At 36.2% G+C, this 21,190-nt stretch overlaps 1 protein-coding gene across 5 annotated transcripts in view; it reads left to right on the forward strand.

Moving 5' to 3' along the window:
• Positions 1 to 21,190, forward strand: part of RB1 (RB transcriptional corepressor 1) — a 120,484-nt gene that overhangs the window by 49,006 nt on the left and 50,288 nt on the right. For all 5 annotated transcript variants that reach the window (XM_086329015.1, XM_086329013.1, XM_086329020.1 and 2 more), the window contains 7 exons: positions 82 to 159; positions 2,522 to 2,609; positions 8,477 to 8,593; positions 10,025 to 10,081; positions 10,165 to 10,196; positions 10,282 to 10,358; positions 11,338 to 11,534. In XM_086329015.1, the coding sequence (XP_086185141.1) occupies positions 82 to 159; positions 2,522 to 2,609; positions 8,477 to 8,593; positions 10,025 to 10,081; positions 10,165 to 10,196; positions 10,282 to 10,358; positions 11,338 to 11,534 (646 nt within the window). The remainder of the gene's footprint in view (positions 1 to 81; positions 160 to 2,521; positions 2,610 to 8,476; positions 8,594 to 10,024; positions 10,082 to 10,164; positions 10,197 to 10,281; positions 10,359 to 11,337; positions 11,535 to 21,190) is intronic.

Genomic DNA, 21,190 nt, shown 5'->3' on the forward strand with positions numbered 1-21,190 from the left:
AAAGTATTATACTGCTTTTTTGACTCATAAAGCCCAAGTTGTAAATTTTCAGTCTGAATTTCTTTGTTTATCACTATTTAGTTTTGAAATGCAAAGAACACCACGAAAAAGTAACCCTGATGAAGAGGTGAATATGATTCTTCCACAGACTCCAGTTAGGTATGACTTTTCTTACTTTTGATTTTCATTATAATTATTTAATCAGTGCTTTATAGTGCTTCAGGTTTAATCATTTGTGAGGGAAAGACATTAAAAATGGTTCTAGTCCTTCTGGGATATATACAGAGCAAATGATAACACTTTTCTCTTTTTTATTTACTAAAATGGAACACATTCTCATTCTAGGTTATACTCCTTAAGGGCAGACAGACCTATGTCTAATAATCATATTGTTGGCAATTAGTAGTACATCTGGCACACAAAGAGCACTCAATATATACCTGTTACATGTATATACAAATATATAATGCAGATGTCTTTCTCTCTGGAATTATTATTTTTCACAGCATCACGTTCTTCCCTTCATAGTGTGTATCACAATTTATAATTATGAATTCATCTGTGTATTTACTTGTTTCTGTCAATACCCATAATAACCTTTAAGTTTATACTGCGATGGAGCATGACTTTTTTGTTCACCATTAAATTAAATAATTAGGACCTAAGATAATACTTGATACATAGTTACCAATCATTAATTTTTTCAAATGACTACATACACGTATACAAATGCATTCTTGTTTGAATACAGTAATAGACTTAGACTTGGCACAGAAGGGACTTTATGAAGTGATGTTTAAACTGAATTTTGAAATGTGTAAGTTTGTGTCACAGAAGACCAACAGCATGTGCAGAGGAATGGACATATGAAACAGCCCAATGTGTCAGGGGAGCTGTAAGCAGCTTTGTACTGACGGACTAAATGGGAAAATGAAATGGCAGAAGAGGAGGTTGGGGACTAGTCATGAAGGGCCTTATTATTATTCCATGCTCAGAAGTTTGGACTTCAGCTTGTGCAGGATATAGTCTGTTGCTATACATGGATTAAGCAGGGGTAGGATAAAGTCAGACTTGGTTTTTGAAAATTTACGTGATAGTCACCTGTGAAGAGAGGGACTGAGGAGGGTGTGGTGAGAAATAGACCTATCAATCTGTCACAGTGGTTCTTAACCATGGATGCAAATTAGATACCCTGAGGAGCTTTTTTCCCCCCAAAGTACATATGCCTTGATCCTGCTGCCATAGACATAGTGAGTCGAAATCCCTGTCAAAATCCTGCATTGCAGTAATTCACTTGAGAGATGCTGAAGATCTAAACCAAAAGATAGGTAGTGGGAATGAAAGAGCAAGAAGAGATTTGATAAATAGTTGATGAATTCAAATTTAGAATATTATTCTTAAGGAATTTATGGGACATGAAGAAGATAATGTAATAAGTAGTAGGACATAAGGATCTTACATAATAGATTGGGGAATCATCAGGAAGAGTTAAAACCAGAAAAACAGATGAGGTTTTCTGAAGTGAGGGTTATAATGACACGGATGGATGACTAAGGACTGAATGCTAAGAGTGCTAGAATTTAAGGACTAGATAGAAGTTAGATTAGAAAGAATGAGGTGTGACTGGGGAGGCCAGAGAGTGGAGCCAAGGAAGCCAAGGCAGTTTCAGAAAAGAGCATGTTTAAGAGTGTGAGATGTCTCAAGAAAATCAAGTATCAGACCGAATAAGAAAGATCTTTTGGTTTTAGCAGTCGGTCATTTATGACTTTAGTCACTGTGGCTTAAGGAATTAGTACAACATGTCATAGAAGCGTTATATTTAAAAGTCGTGGAATTGTAGCTATCAGTTTCGAGAGGCTTGGCTGAGAACCAAACATGGATTATTAAATAATATTTAAGGAACCTTTTGGCCATAAACATTCTACAGCATTCTACAGTGCATACAGAGTAGCAATGTACTTCTACTCCAAAATTGGATTATTAATATTTACCATGTACCCCCAAATACACACAAAATTATAAGAGATTGACTTACATTTACGTTTTAGTAATGATGACTTCTAAAATCATGTATGCCTTCATCTTGAAGATCTCTGTAAAAGAGAGTCACTTGGTTCTTTACTTGAGTTATTAAATATCTTAGTCTTTATTTGACTAGTTTTAATATTTAATTGTAATAATGTTTTGCTTAAAATATTACTATTTTGATGCCCTTTTGTCCTTAAAACAATGTCATTACTTTTATCAATTGTTTTATTGATATATAGTTTTATTAGTAAATAAGCATATGTTTTTTAATTATAAACATATTATGAACATATCAGTTCTTAAAGATCTAACTAAAATGTTAATTCCTTATAAACAACAGTACACTAAGGGATTTGTAAAGTCTTATTTCAGAGAACTTAAAGATTAACAAGAGACAGTGAGATTGAAGATAAGCGTAACTTATGACATAGATACACTTCATTTGTTCTCTTTGTTACTTCATTTCTTAACATTTCTTCATATTTTTTTCTAGAACTGTTATGAATACTATCCAACAATTAATGATGATCTTAAATTCAGCAAGTGATCAACCATCGGAAAATCTGATTTCCTATTTTAATGTAAGCCATATGTGAAACACTTTATTATGATATCTTGGCAAACAAATTTGAAATTAGAAGTTAAAATACTGTTTTTTTAAACACCCATTTCCCAATAAGTTGTCTATTATCTTATTTCTTGCTTTCCTTTTTAACTCTCCAAATTAGGTATTAGTAGTAGTATTGTTTTATTTGGACAGTGTTATTTTCAGATTTTCTCATGTGCACTGTTTGTCTTGTTCACCATTCTTTCTTGCAGCTTAGACCTCTCTTCCATTTTTATTTTCTTCTTTCTTCAGATACATCATTTTTTTTTTAATTGGAGGATAATTGCTTTACAATGTTATGTTGATTTCTGCCGATCAACAGTGTGAGTCAGTCATAACTATATGTGTATCACCTCCTTCTTGAGCTTCCATGCCCCCATACATCTTTTAATAATTCCTTTAGTGAGAGTTAGTTTGATATGAGTTTACAAGCTTTGTGTTTTATTTCTTGTCTTAAAATATCTTTATCTTAATTTTTGTGAGGCGGTTTACCTGGATCATCTATTTTAGGTTGACCTTTACTTTCCCTTAGTAGTTTGAAGGTATTTACTACTTCCTGACTCTCATTGTTGCTAGTAAGAAGTTTTCTGTCAATTCAAATGTTGTTTCTTTACAGTTAATCTGTCTTTTCCCTCTGGCTGCTGTTAAGATACTTTCTTTGAATGTGACATTAGATAGGATTTAATATTTGTCATATCTCTGCAGTCTTTTTTATTTAGCCCATTTTCATTTATTTTTACTGTATGGCCCTGTGTGCATTACAGTATATACTCCTGATAGACCCTAAGTTTGATATCTGAAAGGCACCTGCTACCCTCCCTCCCCTTAAAAAAAGGGAGTGAGAAAGAAAGAGAATGAAAGCTAGTGTCTGTATTGCATGCTTGTTCCTTTCCTCCTTTAAAATTAGATGAGGCTTGGGGCTGACTGAAAGGCTCCTCTGTGGAAGCTGGATGAGGCTTGAAGACTTATTAAAGTTTGGCTTATCCAGTAACTGTGTGCTTTGTTTGGTTAACATTCTGTTTAATATCATAAGCTGCCTGTGGTTTTGTCGTTGTCTTCTTGCTTATATTCCCCCCCAGGGATTAACAAAGTATTTTTCTGTCATCATATTCATAACTGTGTTGGCTCAGAACTGATTTTCTTTGTCCAATTTGCATAAAGTTGTTTTTATTTCTGGGTAATTTGTAGCACAAGAATAGTTCCCAAACATAGGTACTCAGTTACTTAGAACTTTTAGAAGGGATAATGATATAAGTAAAAAGAACGATAATCTCTGTTTCCTTAAATATTGTTTTTGGTATTTCCTCCAACATTTAAAGTATGTAGGACCTCTTTTTTATTTTAAACTATTTCTATTGAGCAGAAAATTCTGTCTCAGAGATATTTTCCAGAACTTAGTTTAAAGTTTAACATTAAATGGAGTGCAACAGTTGGAGTGCAAAGTTTTGCGTGTACTACAAATTGCCTGTCTCAGAGGGGGCATATCTTGAAAATCATTAAGTTTTTCTCTGAATTTGTTTCTTGGTTTCTTCATTTTAAAAATCAGTGCCATTTTTCCTTCCTTGTATTAGTAAAATATTAGAAGCTATAGACATTTTTTCTTACCAATTTTATTGAGATATGACTGACATATTGCTCTGTATAAGTTTACGCATACAGCATAGTGATTTGACTTGCATACATCATGAAATGATGACCTCAATAAGTTTAGTTAACATCCATCATCTCATTTGGATACAGAATAAAAGAAACTGAATAAAATTCTTTTCCTTGTAAAGAGAACTCTTTACAAGGATTTACTGTCTTAACAACTTTCATGTATAACATACAGCAGTGTTAATTATATTTACTGTCTTAACAACTTTCATGTATAACATACAGCAGTGTTAATTATATTTATCATATTGTGTGTTACATCCCTTGTGCTTATTTATCTTATAACTGGAAGTTTGTACCTTTCGTCTGCCTTCATCCAGTTCCCCCTCCCACCATCCCCTGCCTCTAGTAGCTACAAATGTGATTTTTTTTCTATGAGTTTGTTTGTCTTTTGAAGTGTAATTGACCTACAAGACTTGGTTAGTTTCTGGCGCATAGTATAGTGATTCAGTATTGCTGTACATCTCAAAATGATCACCACAGTAAATCTAGTTACTTTTTGTCTCCATACAAAGGTATTACATAATTATTGGCTGTATACCGCACACTGTACATTTCATACCCATAACTCATGTATTTTGTAACTCGAAGTTTGTGCCTCTTAATCTTCCTCACGTGTTTCTCTCTTTACCCACGCCCTCCCTTCTGTTTGTTCTCTATGTCTATGATTGTTTTTGTTTTGTTACATTTGTTCATTTGTTTTGTTTTTTAGATTTCATATATAAGTGAAATCATATAATATTTGCTTTCTTTGTCTGATCTACTTCATTTAGCATAATATTCTCTACATCCATACTTGTTGTCACAAATGACAAGATTTCTTTTTTCTCTATGGCCAAATAATATCCCCTCATAGGGAATGGGTCATTCCTCATAGCTCAGTTGGTAAAGAATCTGCCTGCAATATAGGAGACCTGGGTTTGATTCCTGGGTCAGGAAGATCCCCTGCAGAAGGAAATGGCAACCCACTCTAGTATTCTTGCATGGAGAATCCCATGGACAGAAGAACCTGGCAGGCTACAGTCCATGGGGTTGCAAGAGTTGGACACAACTTAGGGACTAAACTACCACCAAATAATATTCCATTGTGTGTGTGTGTGTGTATATATATATATATACACATATATATACACATACATACATACTTATATGTGCTGTCCTATTCTTAGTTGCTCAGTCATGTCTGACTCTTTGTGACTCCATGGATATAGCCCACCAGACTCCTCTGTCCAAGGGGATTCTCCAGCAGGCAGATTCTTTACAATCTGAGCCACCAGGGAAGTCCAAGAATACTGAAATGGGTAGCCTGTCCCTTCTCCAGGGGATCTTCCCCATCCATAAATTGAACCAGGGTCTCCTGTATTACAGGTGGGTTCTTTTACCAGCCGAACTACCAGGGAAGCCCATACACCTGTATCAGTTCAGTTCAGTTCAGTTCAGTTGCTCAATTGTGTCTGACACTTTGCAACCCCATGGACTGCAGCATGCCAGGCTTCATTGTCCATCACCAACTCCCAGAGCTTACTCAAACTCACGTCCATCAAGTCAGTGATGCCATCCAACCATCTCATCCTCTGTCACCCCCTTCTCCTGCCTTCAATCTTTCCCAGCATCAGGGTCTTTCCATTGAGTCAGTTCTTCACATCAGGTGGCCAAAGTATTGGAGTTCAGCTTCAGCATCAGCCCTTCCAATGAATATTCAGGACTGATTTCCTTTAGGATAGACTGCTTAGATCTCCTTGCAATCCACGGGACTCTCAAGAGTCTTCTCCAACAGCACAGTTTAAAAGCGTCAATTCTTTGGTGCTCAGCTTTCTTTATAGTCCAACTCTCACATCCATGCATGACTACTGGAAAAACCATATTTTTGACTAGATGGACCTTTGTTGGCGAAGTAATATCTCTGCTTTTTTTTTTAAATTTTATTTTATTTTTAAACTTTACATAATTGTATTAGTTTTGCCAAATATCAAAATGACTCCGCCACAGGTATACATGTGTTCCCCATCCTGAACCCTCCTCCCTCCTCCCTCCCCATACCATCCCTCTGGGTTGTCCCAAGCTGTCTAGGTTGGTCATAACTTTTCTTCCAAGGAACAAGTGTCTTTTAATTTCATGGCTGTAGTCACCATCTGCAGTGATTTTGGAGCCCCAAAAAATAAAGTCTGCCACCGTTTCTTCTGTTTCCCCATCTATTTCCCATGAAGTGAGGGACCAGATGCCATGATCTTAGTTTTCTGAATGTTGTTTTAAGCCAGTTTTTTCACTCTCCTCTTTCACTTTCATCAAGAGTCTCTTTCTTTGCTTTCTGTCATAAGGGTGGTGTCATCTGCATATCTGAGGTTATTGATATTTCTTCCGGCAATCTTGATTCCAGCTTGTGCTTCTTCCAGCCGAGCGTTTCTCATGATGTACTCTGCATATAAGTTAAATAACCAGGGTGACAATATACAGCCTTGATGTACTACTTTCCCTATTTGGAATACCTGTATACCACATTTTTATCTATTCATCTATTGATGGGCACCTAGGTTGCTTTCATTCTTGGTTATTGTAAATAATGCTTCAGTGAACATAAGGGTGCATAATATTTTTTCAAATTAGTGTTTTCATTTTCTTCATATAAATACCCAGAAGTGAAGTTGCTGGATTTTATGGTATTTCTGTTTTTAATTTTTTGAAGAGTCTCCAAATTGTTTTCTATAGTGGTTGCACCAATTTAGATTCCCACCAGTAGTGTACAAGGGTTACCTTTTCTTTACATCCTCACCAACACTTAATTATTTGTTCTCTTTTCGATAATAACCATTAGACAGGTGTGAGGCGATATCTCATTATGGTTTTGATTTGCATTTCTCTGATGATTAGCCATTTCTCTTTGAGACCCCATGGACTGTAGCCCTCCAGGCTCCTGTGTCCATGATATTCTCCAGGTACAAATACTGGAGTGGGTTACCATGCCCTCCTCCAGGGAATGATTAGAGTTGTTAAGCATATTCTCTTGTGATTGTTGGCCATTTGTATGTCTTCTTTGGAAAGATGTGTATTCAGTTCTCTGCCTCTTTTTTAATCAGCTAGTTTTTTGTTTTGTTTGTTTGATATTGAGTTGTATGAGTTCTTTGTATGTTTGGCTATTAACCCTTTATCAGATATATCATTTGCAAATATCTTCTCTTATCCTGTAGGTGGCCTTTTCTTTTTGTTGATATTTCCTTTACTTTGCAGAAGCTTTTTGCTTTGAAATAGTTCCACTTGTTTATTTTGCTTTTGTTACCTTTTTTTGGGGGAGTCAATACCAAAATATCTCCAAGACTAATGACAGGGAGTTTGCCATCCATGTGTTCTTCCAAGAGTTTCATGGTTTCAGGTCTTATGTTCAAGTCTTTAATCCATTTTGTGTTAATTTTTGTGTGTAGAGTAAGATAGTGGAATTTCAGTTTTTTGAAACTGGTTTTCCAGTTTTAGCAGCACAGTTATTAAAGAAATTGTCCCATTCCTTACTTTATATTTTGTATTATTGAGTCTTTTGTGGTAATTAATTGATCATATGCATAGGTTTATTTTGGAGCTCTATTCTGTTCCACTGATCTATGTTTTTATGCCAAAGCAAACTGTTTTGATTACTCTAGCTTTGCAGTATAGTTTGATGCCTCCAGCTTTGTTCTTCTTTCTCAAGATTGCTTTGACTGTTTGGGGTCTTCTGTGGTTCTACATACAGCTGCTCTACTCTGTTAAATACCTTGAAATTTTGACAGGAATTTTTTGAATCTGTAGATTGCTTTGAGTAGTGTTAATATTTTAACAATATTAATTTCCTTGAGCATGCAGTACTTTCATTTGTGTCTTTTATGATGAGCTGTTTTTCTTTGGTATCAGTTGTAAAATCTATGAGGCTGTTTTTTGATGGCTAAGGAAGGGCTAACAAATCTTTCCTAACTTGCCAGCAGAAAATTTAGATAATAGGGGTTTTTTAGTTGTAGTCTAGTAGTTTCTGGTCCCTATCATCCCAGAATGGAATGCTTAATATTTCTCATATTTTCAGTAGTTGTATTTACTTATTTTTTGTGAAGTGTTTTCACAGTATAAAAATTGAAAGTAATAAGTCATGCTGTTATAGAACAGAAGGTGTTAATTCTCTGGTTAGACAGTATCCTCTATCTTAATTTCTATTTTTCCATCTTAAAGAATTGTACAGTGAATCCAAAGGACAGTATCCTGAAAAGAGTGAAGGATATTGGGGACGTCTTTAAAGAGAAATTTGCTAAAGCTGTGGGACAAGGATGTATGGAAATTGGATCACAGGTAACTTCAACTCATTTTGATGAGTACCACTGTATAGTAAATAATTTCAAATGCAATATCTGTCCAAGTTGTGTAAATGCTATCTAATAGTATAAAATTTTGGCAGCTACCAAATCCTAGTCGGCTGTGTATGATGCTATTTGGAAAAAACTTGATGGGCTAGCTCTCCTTACTCTATACAGAAACCAAAAGGAAACATGCAGAAAATTTTGGAAAACTTATGTAAATTTTAGAAAGTACAAGTAAAAAAAAATCAAAATCTTGTTGATATTAAGTTTTTGGTGTATATTCTTTAATTTTTGCACGTATGGAATATTATGTATGCACATACTTATATGAATGGAATATTATACATGCCATTTATTAGTGGTATTATTGAATGATGTTACTTTTACTATTGCTGTTATTATTTCAGAAAATCTAAAACTAATATTTGGCAAGAGAATGGGCTCTGGATCCAAGCCCTGGTTTCATATCTGGCTCTTTCATATATGAGCTGTCAGGTTTCTATATTTGCTTTACTTTGTGGCATTACTGAGGTAATATATAAAATATATTTGAAAACTGTAATCTACTATACACATTTGCTTTAGTGTAGTGAGGTTATATTTTGATACCATCTGTATTTTAAACAATTACATTTAAAAGTTCTTTTGGTCATAATTTGGAATGAAGGATTAAGGTGTATATTTGTGTGTATTTAAAATTGGACTGTTTTTTAAACTAATGGAAACTAGTTATTTGATTAAAACTTTTTGCTGATAAGATCCTTTAGATCGGATTTTTGCCTTTGCCAGCTTTATGGAAAGGTACTATTCTCTTAATCCTGGAGAGCTATCTTAAATACATGTCACAGGAGTGTTATATTCATGTGTAAAATGGTTAGAACAGTACCAGGTTCCCCATTGGCTCAGATGGTAAAGAATCAGTGTGCAATACAATGGACCCAGGTTCAGTCCCTGGCTTGGGAAGATCCCCTGGAGAAGTGAATGGCTACCCGCTCCAGTATTCTGGCCTGGAGAATCCCCTGGACAGAGGAACCTGGTGGGCTACAGTCCATGGGGTGGTAAACAGTTGGACACGACTGAGCAACTAACACTAATATATAATATATTCTTAGTACATATATATCTGTTATGATGTAGACTGAAGTAGGAATGTAGGAAAACCATATACTGGACCCCTCCTCTTAAAAACTTATCGGGAATGTGAAAACCATCATTTTATATGGGGTCGCAGAGAGTCGGACTCAACTGAGTGACCAACGCTTTCAGTTTCCTCAGTTTTAGACAAGCTAGCTTTTGTGCTCTCTTGGTAGCCATATTTCTAAGAAGGGTCAGAGATGTGTCTCAGGGCAAAACTTTTAAAAAATTAGTAATTGTTATGTTTTCTAAAATAGTGGGATCTGATTTTTTGTTTGTTTGTTTGTAGCGATACAAACTTGGAGTCCGATTGTATTACCGAGTAATGGAATCCATGCTTAAATCAGTAAGTTTAAAAGAATATAATAGAAAAAAAAATTCATTGCTAATGCAAAGAAGGCTTCAGTTAATTTTTTAAATCTGTTTTAGGAAGAAGAACGATTATCCATTCAAAATTTTAGGTAAATTTTTGTTTTAGTAAAACAATTTCTTTTTTTTTTTTTTATAAAAGTAAATGTTACAAAAATCATTCTTTTTTTCCTTTAGCAAACTCCTGAATGACAACATCTTTCATATGTCTTTGTTGGCATGCGCTCTTGAGGTTGTAATGGCTACCTATAGCAGTAAGTTAAATTTTAGTAAATAAACATTCTAGTTCAATTTAAAGTTTAAAAAAACTTATCTGAGGTGTTATGTGGGTTTTTTTAGGGGGGTCGGAGATGGAGAAGTTAAGGAGAAGAAATGCATATTTTAGATCATTATATACGAAAGAATGTAATTGGTCACCTTAGAACGGCTTGTGAACTTGGATTGTTTCAAATCATCTTGGAAATACTTTCACAAGGTCTCTATTTTGGTCTATACTGAATCCAGGAAATGTACCTATTAACCCCCTTTAAAGACTTAGGAGATTGTAAAATCCCTGAGAAGTACCATTGAGCAGCTTCCACTGATAAGGAAGCACTGCCACATATATATATTCAGTGGTTATGAGACCAAAGGTTGGAACTGAAATCTGCCAGATAAATGGAACAGAGGCACCAATAGGGGTTTTTTAAAATACGATTTTCAACATGTATCATTACTTTGCAAATAATCTTGCGACTGTCAAAAAAGTTTTGTTTGTAAAAAACAAAAGAAAAAAAATTGTCTAAGGATAAAAATATATTACATAACTAATATAACCAAGAAATACACAATTGAAACAGATTTTTCTAACCAAATTATCAAAATCTAAACAATCACTTCCCCTCTTAATCAATGATTAATGAGACAGTTAAAATGGATATGCCAGTGCATTACTGGTTGGATGTTAAACCTGTCCCTGATACAAGTGTAGAATATTTAAACCTTTGAAAATTTGATATAAGCTATGAGCCTTCTGTCTAAAAGAGACATACATGCATATGCCCTCAGACTTGGGAAGCCTATTTCCTAGGAGTCTGTGGACCCCAGAATAAAAAATTCTGTTTTAAGTAAATTTTTTTTGTTTAGCCTTTCTACTGTGTTTTAATTTTTTGTTTAATAAAACCTTTGAACTGAAAAATAATGTAATTCAAGACTTTCTGTTTCATTCCTAAGTTATTTTTCTTTCATTTTTAGGAAGTATGTCTCAGAGCCTGGATACTGGAACAGATCTATCCTTCCCATGGATTCTGAATGTATTTAACTTAAAAGCTTTTGATTTTTACAAAGTGATTGAAAGTTTCATCAAAGCAGAAGCCAACCTGACCAGAGAAATGATTAAACATTTAGAACGATGTGAACATCAAATCATGGAGTCCCTTGCCTGGCTCTCAGTAAGTAACTAGTTAAAGATATTCATATGCATATGGATAACAGTTATCTGTTAGTGACATATATTTGTTAAAATTTACCTCGAGCAAATATGTGATTTAATGAATAATATGATTTCCAAGTAGAGCCCAAGAATCAAGTGGAATATTATCAATTGAATGGTGTCTTTGAGCTCTCCAGACTATCTCATATAGGAATTTATTATGAATTGCTTTTCTTTTTTTTGAATTGCTTTTCTTAAAGCTTGGCACTTCAAAACAAAGCAGAATTCTGTAAAGTATTTGGGAACTTTATTTAAAGTAGGAGTGTCATGTTTGAAAATTTAAGAGCCTGGTCTTAAATTTCAACAGAATACTTAAAAAAAAAATTGACAGGCTATTGAGATGATTTAAAAGAACAGATTTTTATTTCAATTTAATTTGCTTTTTTTTGGTCCCATCGTTAAAGATAATCTAAAATCTACACAGGTGTAGTTATTGCTTATAGCATTGTATGGACAAAAAGAATATTCTAGGTAGTCTATTTATAGCATATAAGCTATTGATAAAGCTTTATTTAAATAAAGGTTATATCTCCTATATAGTAATAATAAAACATTTATATGAAGTTCTTCTGTTATGCTCTTTAAATCTTCATAGTTGGGCAATACTTTGTTAATCATCAGGTTTGTAGATTGATATACAGTTGGTTTCTTTTGAAACTGTTGCATGCTAAGCTTACATCTTTTCATTTATATCAGCATATAGAAATGACAGTGAAAAAATTAAGGCTTTAGTTATATTAGAATCTTAATCTTCATGTAAATGTAGTTTTAAATTTTTTTATATTTTAAAAATGTAATGGCTAAGAGATAACTTGTTTCTTCGTGCTTTTCTTGTATTGCTGTATAGACAGAGTGGATAGAAAAGGAGAGAAGTAGGGGAAGTTGATAGACATTGTATTGCTATGATTGAATTGGCTAAGTCTTTTATACAAAAGCTTCTGCTTTGTTAAAAAAAAAAAGGAGTACTTAGGAGAAAACTCTCAGAATCTGGGGGTTCAATGAAAGTAGCAAAAATAAATACATAGATCAATAAACAAAATAAATAGAGTACTTCTCAGAGGATGCCATGCCCGCTTTTCCTAGAAATTGAAATCAAGACATGACTGTATCATCTGAAAGTGACTATTCTTATTTCTTTTGGAGGACTTTATTTCTATCGATACACATCTGCTATATGCCAAGCATTGAGGTAGATATTGTGAGGATATATAAAAGACATGAGCTCTGAAAATTATGGAGGAAGTAGTAGAAATTTACTGTTGAAAATTGCTTGTGTTCAAGCCTGTTTAGTTCAGTTACTGGTATTCTAGGATTCTAAACAATATTCTTTTATTTTTGAGAATTTTTGGAGGAAAAGTAACATGTACAAAGTCTGGTCAAGGGTACAGTTTTTTAATAATAGAGTAGTGTGGACTTCATAAGCCTCTGAATTTAAATTCTAACTTTGGTATTTCTAGGGGATGAGATTATAGGCTACTTTTGGTTGAATTTTCAAAAAATCAATACAGACTGCTGTTTTAATCATAAACAGAACAGAGTGGTGGTGGGTAACTATGAACATAAGTCATGCCACACAACATAATATGTGAGTCTTTCCTGTGAGAATAATTTAACATTTTAGAGAGTAGGCATACTATAGATAAATTTGAGCTTTCACAGACTGTAGGATTTTTTTCTTTATTGAAGTATAACGTATATACAGAAAAGCATATATCACAAGTTGTAGTACAAAGGATTTTTTACAAATAGAATGTACCCACGTTACTAAATATATAGATCAAGAATCAGAGCAATTGAGCACACCTATGATACCAAAATCCAGATCAAGAATCAGAGCAAACCTGCTTCGTTTTTTGATTCTGTATTACAGTCAGAATCTCTCCTTGAACTGAAGATATTTATGAGAACATACTCACAGGGAAACATCAAGTGAGATACTACTTACTTTATTCATTGGTAATTTAATGAAAGAAAGAACATATTGTATTTTTTTTTTTTTTTTTACTTTACAATATTGTATTGGTTTTGCCATACATCAACATGAATCCACCATGGGTGTACATGTGTTCCCAATCCTGAACTCCCCTCCCCCTCCCACCTCCCTCCCTGTACCATCCCTCTGGGTCATCCCAGTGGACCAGCCCCAAGCTTCCTGTATCCTACATCAAACATGGACTGGCAATTCGTTTCTTATATGATATTATACATGTTTTAATGCCATTCTCCCAAATCCTCCCCCGACTCCCTCTCCCACAGAGTCCAAAAGACCGTTCTGTACATCTGTGTCTCTTTTGCTGTCTCGCTTACAGGGTTATCGTTACCATCTTTCTAAATTCCATATATATGCGTTAGTATACTGTATTGGTGTTTTTCTTTCTGGCTTACTTCACTCTGTATAATCGGCTCCAGTTTCATCCACCTCATTAGAACTGATTCAAATGTATTCTTTTTAATGGCTGAGTAAAACTCCATTGTGTATATGTACCACAGCTTTCTTATCCATTCATATGCTGATGGACATCTAGGTTGCTTCCATGTCCTGGCTATTATAAACAGTGCTGTGATGAACATTGGGGTACACGTGTCTCTTTGAATTCCGGTTTCCTCGGTGTGTAAGCCCAGCAGTGGGATTGCTGGGTCGTATGGCAGTTCTATTTCCAGTTTTTTAAGGAATCTCCACACTGTTCTCCATAGTGGCTGTACTAGTTTGCATTCCCACCGACAGTGTAAGAGGGTTCCCTTTTCTCCACATCCTCTCCAGCATTTCTTGCTTGTAGACTTTTTGATCGCAGCCATTCTGACTGTTGTGAAATGGTACCTCATTGTGGTTTTGATTTGCATTTCTCTGATAATGAGTGATGTTGAGCATCTTTTATGTGTTTATTAGTCATCTGTATGTCTTCTTTGGAGAAATGTCTGTTTAGTTCTTTGGCCCATTTTTTGATTGGGTCATTTATTTTTCTGGAATTGAGCTGCAGGAGTTATATTTTGAATGGGGAAAGGGTTGAGTACCTTTACTGCACAGTCTTGAGAAATACTAAATCAAGAACAGAATAACTTTAAGAAGGCATAAGCACACTTCTGTTTTTTTTTTTAATCCCAGAGAGATTAGCAGGTGATATATGAATATAAAATGCTAAACAATCTATTGAAAAACCTAGTGAAATCTTGTCCTCTGGAAATCTGGAAGATTAGTTGTGGTTTAAAATGAACCATGCCTAAGGATTGGACCAAAAGACTTACAGACATTTAGGCCTCTTAAATCTGTTCAGCAGTTTATCATGCCAGTAGATGATGAGGTGAGATTTGGATATTTTACTTTCAATATATTCAGACTGTGTTGGATTTTTTTTCAGTAAAATCTTTGTCAACCAAAATAGACCAGGTAGTTTATTCTCTAAATGGTCTTTTTTGTGGACTTCTGTGGATTTTTCCTCTTGATCTACCCACTTCTGTGGCTACCTTAATACTGTTTCTCTCACAGCCACCAGAGAAATTTTTTTATAAATGCAGAACAACTCTCATGATGCTAATTCCTCAGATGAAAAATCTTTTGTAGGGGACCTGTGCCTCTGGTAATATGGAGGGAGACCATACCATATGACTCCTCACAAAAAAATACAACTATAAAACCTGTACACACTCAGTTGTGCCTGACTCTTTGAGACCCCATGGACTGTAGCCTACCAGGCTCCTCTGTCCATTAGATTTTCCAGACAAAAATACTGGAGTGGGTTGCCATTTTCTTCTTCAGGGGATCTTCCTGACCCAGGGTTCAAACCCACAGCTTCTGTGTCTCCTGTTTTGCAGGCCGATTCTCTTCCACTGAGCTACCAAAGGAATTACCTGAAGTCACTGACCTTTTAGAGCAAACAGCCTAGTTAAGAAATGGAGTAGGGGTGCTGTGGGCCTGGGTAGGAAGCTTTTAGCCTGGGGCTGGGAGGTATAGGGGGAAACAAAATGGCTGCCTGAGGAGGCCTTACAAATAGCTGTGAAAGAAGAGAGGCAAAGCAAAGGAGAAAAGGAAAGATATACCCATTTGAATGCAGAGTTCCAAAGAATAGCAAGGAGAGATAAGAAAGCCTGCCTCAGCGATCAGTGCAAAGAAATAGAGGAAAACAACAGAATGGGAAAGACTAGAGATCTCTTCAAGAAAATTAGAGATACCAAGGGAACATTTCATGCAAAGATGGGCTCAATAAAGGACAGAAATGGTAGGGACCTAACAGAAGCAGAAGTTATTAAGAAGAGGTGGCAAGAATACACAGAAGAACTGTACAAAAAAGATCTTCACGACCCAGATAATCACAAAGATGTGATCACTCACACTTAGCTAGAGCCGGACATCCTGGAATGTGAAACCAGGTGGGCCTTAGGAAACATCACTATGAACAAAGCTAGTGGAAGTGATGGAATTCCAGTTAAGCTATTTCAAATCCTAAAAGATGATTCTGTGAAAGTGCTGCACGCAATATGTCAGCAAATTTGGAAAACTCAGCAGTGGCCATAGGACTGGAAAAGGTCAGTTTTCATTCCAATCCCAGAGAAAGGCAATGCCAAAGAATGCTCAAACTACCGCACAATTGCACTCACCTCACATGCTAGTAAAGTAATGCTCAAAATTCTCCAAGCCAGGCTTCAGCAATAAGTGACCTGTGAACTTCCAGATGTTCAAGCTGGTTTTAGAAAAGGCAGAGGAACCAGAGATCAAATTGCCAACATCTGCTGGATCATTGAAAAAACAAGAGAGTTCCAGAAAAACATCTATTTCTGCTTCATTGACTATGCCAAAGCCTTTGACTGTGTGGATCACAACAAACTGTGGAAAATTCTGAAAGAGATGGGAATACCAGACCACCTGACCTGCCTCTTGAGAAACCTGTAAGCAGGTCAGGAAGCAACAGTTAGAACTGGACATGGAACAACAGACTGGTTCCAAATAGGAAAAGGAGTACATCAAGGCTGTATATTGTCACCCTGCTTATTTAACTTATATGCAGAGTACATCATGAAAAATGCTAAGCTGGAGGAAGCACAAGCTGGAATCAAGATTGCCAGGAGGAATATCAATAACCTCAGATATGCAGATGATACCACCCTTATGGCAGAAAGTGAAGAAGAACTAAATAGCCTCTTGATGAAAGTGAAAGAGGAGAGTGAAAAAGTTGCCTTAAAGCTCAACATTCAGAAAACTAAGATCATGGCATCCGGTCCCATCACTTCATGGCAAATAGATGGGGAAACAGTGGCTGACTTTATTTTTCTTGGCTCCAAAATCACTGCGGATGGTGATTGCAGCCATGAAATTAAAAGACGCTTACTCCTTGGAAGGAAAGTTAAGACCAACCTAGACAGCATATTAAAAAGCAGAGACATTACTTTGCCAACAAAAGTGTGTCTAGTCAAGGCTATGGTTTTTCCAGGGGTCATGTATGGATGTGAGAGTCGGACTATAAAGAAAGCTGAGCACGGAAGAATTGATGCTTTTGAACTGTGGTGTTGGAGAAGACTCTTGAGAGTCCCTTGGACTGCAAGGAGCTCCAACCAGTCCATCCTAAAGGAGATCAGTCCTGGGTGTTCATTTGAGGGACTGATGCTGAAGCTCCAATACTTTGGCCACCTGATGCGAAGAGCTGACTCATTTGAAAAGACCCTGATGCTGGGAAAGATTGAGGGCAGGAGGAGACGATAGAGGATAAGATGGTTGGATGGCAGCACCGACACAATGGACATAGGTTTGGGTGAACTCCGGGAGTTGGTGATGGACAGGGAGGCCTGGCATGCTGCGGTTCATGGGGTCACAAAGAGTCGGAAGGGACTGAGTGACTGAACTGAACTTAACTGAGTGCCAGTGGGAAAATCTCAGGCTTTCTGACTAGGGAAACTGGAAAATTGAAACAACCATGGACTGTTGCCTGCCAGGCTCCCCTGTCCATGGAATTCTCCAGGCAAAGTTACTGGTGTGGGTTGCCATTCCTTTCTCTGGGGGATCTTCCTGACCCAGACATTGAACCCAGCTCTCCTGAATTGCAGGCAGATTCTTTACTGACTGAGCAACCAGGAAGCCTGTCTCAAAGTGGCTTTAGTGAAAAGCAAAAGGTGTGACTTGAAACAGAAGCTGCTGGTGAATAAACAGTTTACAGCTCAAGTTCAGTAAAAATAATCACCTGCTTTAAGACAAAGAAACAAAAAATACTCATTTGAGAAAAATAGCAGAATCCAGAATCTTTACAACTTAAACATTTACAGTGTTCAGGATACAGTTCTATAATTACCCAGCATACAAAGAGGGTCAAAGGAATCAAATGTATGTTTTTAGTGTGGGAATTTTAAGTAATTATTTGATGCCTGCAAGGCTCTCTTTTAGAAGCTTTGTCTCTTCCTTTTTTCTTATCAGCAGTTTAAAGTGTGGTCTGTGATCCCCTGGTGATCCCGGAAAACATTTTAGGGGATCTGGAATGTGAAAGCTATTCTCATATTACTGTTAAGATGTTATATCTTTTTTTCACTCTGTTGACGTTTATGCCAATGACATTAATTGCAAAACTTTTGGAACCTTTGCACCGGATTAGAGCAGTAGCATCAAAGTGTTTGTGGGGTTGTTTTTTTTTTCCAGCTTTTTATTTTGTGTTTGGGTATAGCTGATTAACCATGTTGTGGTAGTTTCTGGAGAACAGCGAAGGGGTTCTGGTGATCAGCCACATATATACTTGTATCCATTCTGCCCCAAAGTCCCCTCCCCTCCAGGCTTGTGGTCACTGTATTCTTCACCACCACAAACTCTCAGTTAAAAAGAACAAAGCAAAACATGCCTGTTGTCATTTAAAAACATCAATGATGAGCCAGTTAAAAGTATTTATTTTATATAATCTCTATTCTCAAGTACAGTGTGGTTGAAAGCAACTAACAATAAATGTTGCCAATGATAAGTTTTGAGTTCTCAAGGGAAAATTAGAATTTTGATAATCTTGTATTCACTGTAAGCAGAATAGCTTCCCAATACATCAAAGACTTTTCTGTAGTATTAGTACATGTGATTGTTTAACATTACATAAAGAGATTCATCAGCACTGTAAGATCTATGTAATTCAGTGAACTGTTATTTCCAAATGACCAGTGCATCATGCTATAAAATCATTCATGAGTAAGAAGTTTCTTCAGAGTTTAAGGTCTTTGATAGATAGATCAATGGTTTTTAAGGTCTCAGAATGTGGTTTAATTCATGAATTAAAATTCATGAAACTTAAAAATTCAATGAAAATTAAAATTCATGAATATTGCTTCCAATTTCACATTGCAATTAACCTTTAAGAAACTACTGCTTGTTGAGTTTTAGGGTAGTGTCAAAAAAGAGTATCCCTTATTATCTGAAAAGTCTATTAAAATACTCCTTCTTTTTTCAACTACATATTGTGTGAGGCCAGATATTCTTATACTTCAAACAGACAACACATTTCAGTGAAGCAAATACAGAAGCAGCTGTGAGAATTCAGGTCTCTTCTATAGGCTAGGTATTAAAGGGATTTGCAGGATTGTAACCTCTGCCACTGTTGTAATTTTTTGTTTATTTAGGGAAGTAGAGTTAGGCTTCATGAAAATGTTAGCTCTGTTAACACATAGAAAGCTTCAGTTCACTTCAGGTCAGTCGCTCAGGCACGTCTGACTCTGCAGCACTGGACTGCAGCACTCCAGGCCTCCCTGTCCATCACCAATTCCTAGAGCTTACTCAAACTCATGTCCATAGCCAGCTTATTTTGGTTATTTCAGATAAATTGCATTCTTAAATTTTTTCAGTTTTAATTACACTTGAGTTCAGTTCCGTCGCTCAGTTGTGTCTGACTCTTTGTGACCCCATGAATCGCAGCACGCCGGGCCTCCCTGTCTATCACCAACTCCTGGAGTTCACCCAAACTCATGTCCATCGAGTTGGTGATGCATCAGCCATCTCATCCTCTGTCACTCCCTTCTCCTCCTACCCTCAAATCCCTCCCAGCATCAGGGTCTTTTCCAATGAGTCAACTCTTCGCATGAGGTGGCCAAAGTACTGGAGTTTCAGCTTCGGCATCAGTCCTTCCAATGAACATCCAGGACTGATCTCCTTTAGGATGGACTAGTTGGATCTCCTTGCAGTCCAAGGGACTCTCAAGAGTCTTCTCCAACACCACAGTTCAAAAGCATCAATTCTTCGGTGCTCAGCTTTCTTTATAGTCCAACTCTCACATCCATACATGACCACTGGAAAAACCATAGCCTTGACTAGACGAACCTTTGTTGGCAAAATAATGTCTCTGCTTTTTAATATGCTGGCTAGGTTGGTCATAACTTTTCTTCCAAGGAGTAAGTGTCTTTTAATTTCATGGCTGCAGTCACTATCTGCAGTGATTTTAGAGCCCCCAAAATAAAGTCTGACACTGTTTCCACTGTTTCCCCATCTATTTCCCATGAGGTGATGGGACCAGATCCCATCATCTTAGTTTTCTTAATTAACTTTAAATTAAGATTTAATTATTAGCACAGTAATATTGCATGTGTACTAAGTCATTTCAGTGGCGTCCAACATTTTGTGACTCTATGGACTGTAATCCGCCAGGCTCTTCTGTCCCAGGGGTTCTCAAATATTGATAGACACACTCACATGAACAAAAACTTTTGGGTCCTCAATAATTTAAGAATGTTACAAGACGCTGAGTCCAAAATATTTTGAGAATACTTTCCTTATATTCTCTTCTCGATTCTGACTTCTGTTTACTATTACTCACACATCCATGTTTGTCTCTGCCTGTCTCTGAGTCTTTGTTTACTTCATAGGCTCCACCCGAAATGCTTTCCCCTTTTTATTTACCACATTTTCAGGTCTACTTCCACTTTGCCTTTTGAGACCATCCTAAGTCTATAGTCATTCTTTCCTCCTTTGCAGTCTTACAGTGTTGATCAATACTACTTCCTGGTCATTTATAAACTTTGTATCTTATTACATGTGTGTGTTTCATTTTAAATGAGTTAATGTATGGGAAAAGCACTTGGAACAGCATCTCTGGCTTTGTATTATAAAATATGGCAGTTAATTACAGGAGTGAGAATGAAGGACAGAGAAAGGGTCAACTTATGACATTAAGGTAGTGTCATTCATTAAAGATAGCTGGAATTGAATGAGATTTCCTTAGGAAGTGAAATTTGATTATGTTGAGTTTGAATTGCCTGTAGATCATCTAGTAAAGGTGTCAAGAGGCAGTTGGGTATGTTTGGAGTTTAGGAAAGAAATTCTAGGCCAGGAACAGAAACCTGAGAGCTGCTGGCACATATATAATAACAGACATTACCACCTTTTATTGACAATTTATCTTGTGTCGCCCACACTATGGTGAGTACTTATCATCTCATTTGACTTTTATAATAATCCATGAGGTATTATTATTCTAAATGAGGGAAATAATGCTCAGAGAAGTTTAATAACTTGCCCTAAACCATATAAGCTAAACAGCGGAGCTTAGGGCTCGAACACAGGTCTCTCTGGCTCCAAAACTATAAATCCCTGTGTTTTACCAAATGACTAAAGTTTAGGAAATAGAATAAGGTCACTTAACAGGAGAGTGTAGTACAAAAAGAGAACGTAAT

This window comes from Bos grunniens, chromosome 12 (assembly GCF_055505025.1).
Source record: "Bos grunniens cultivar Pamir isolate PY7600 chromosome 12, Bosgru_T2T1.0, whole genome shotgun sequence".
In the NCBI taxonomy this organism is placed as follows: Eukaryota; Metazoa; Chordata; class Mammalia; order Artiodactyla; family Bovidae; genus Bos; species Bos grunniens.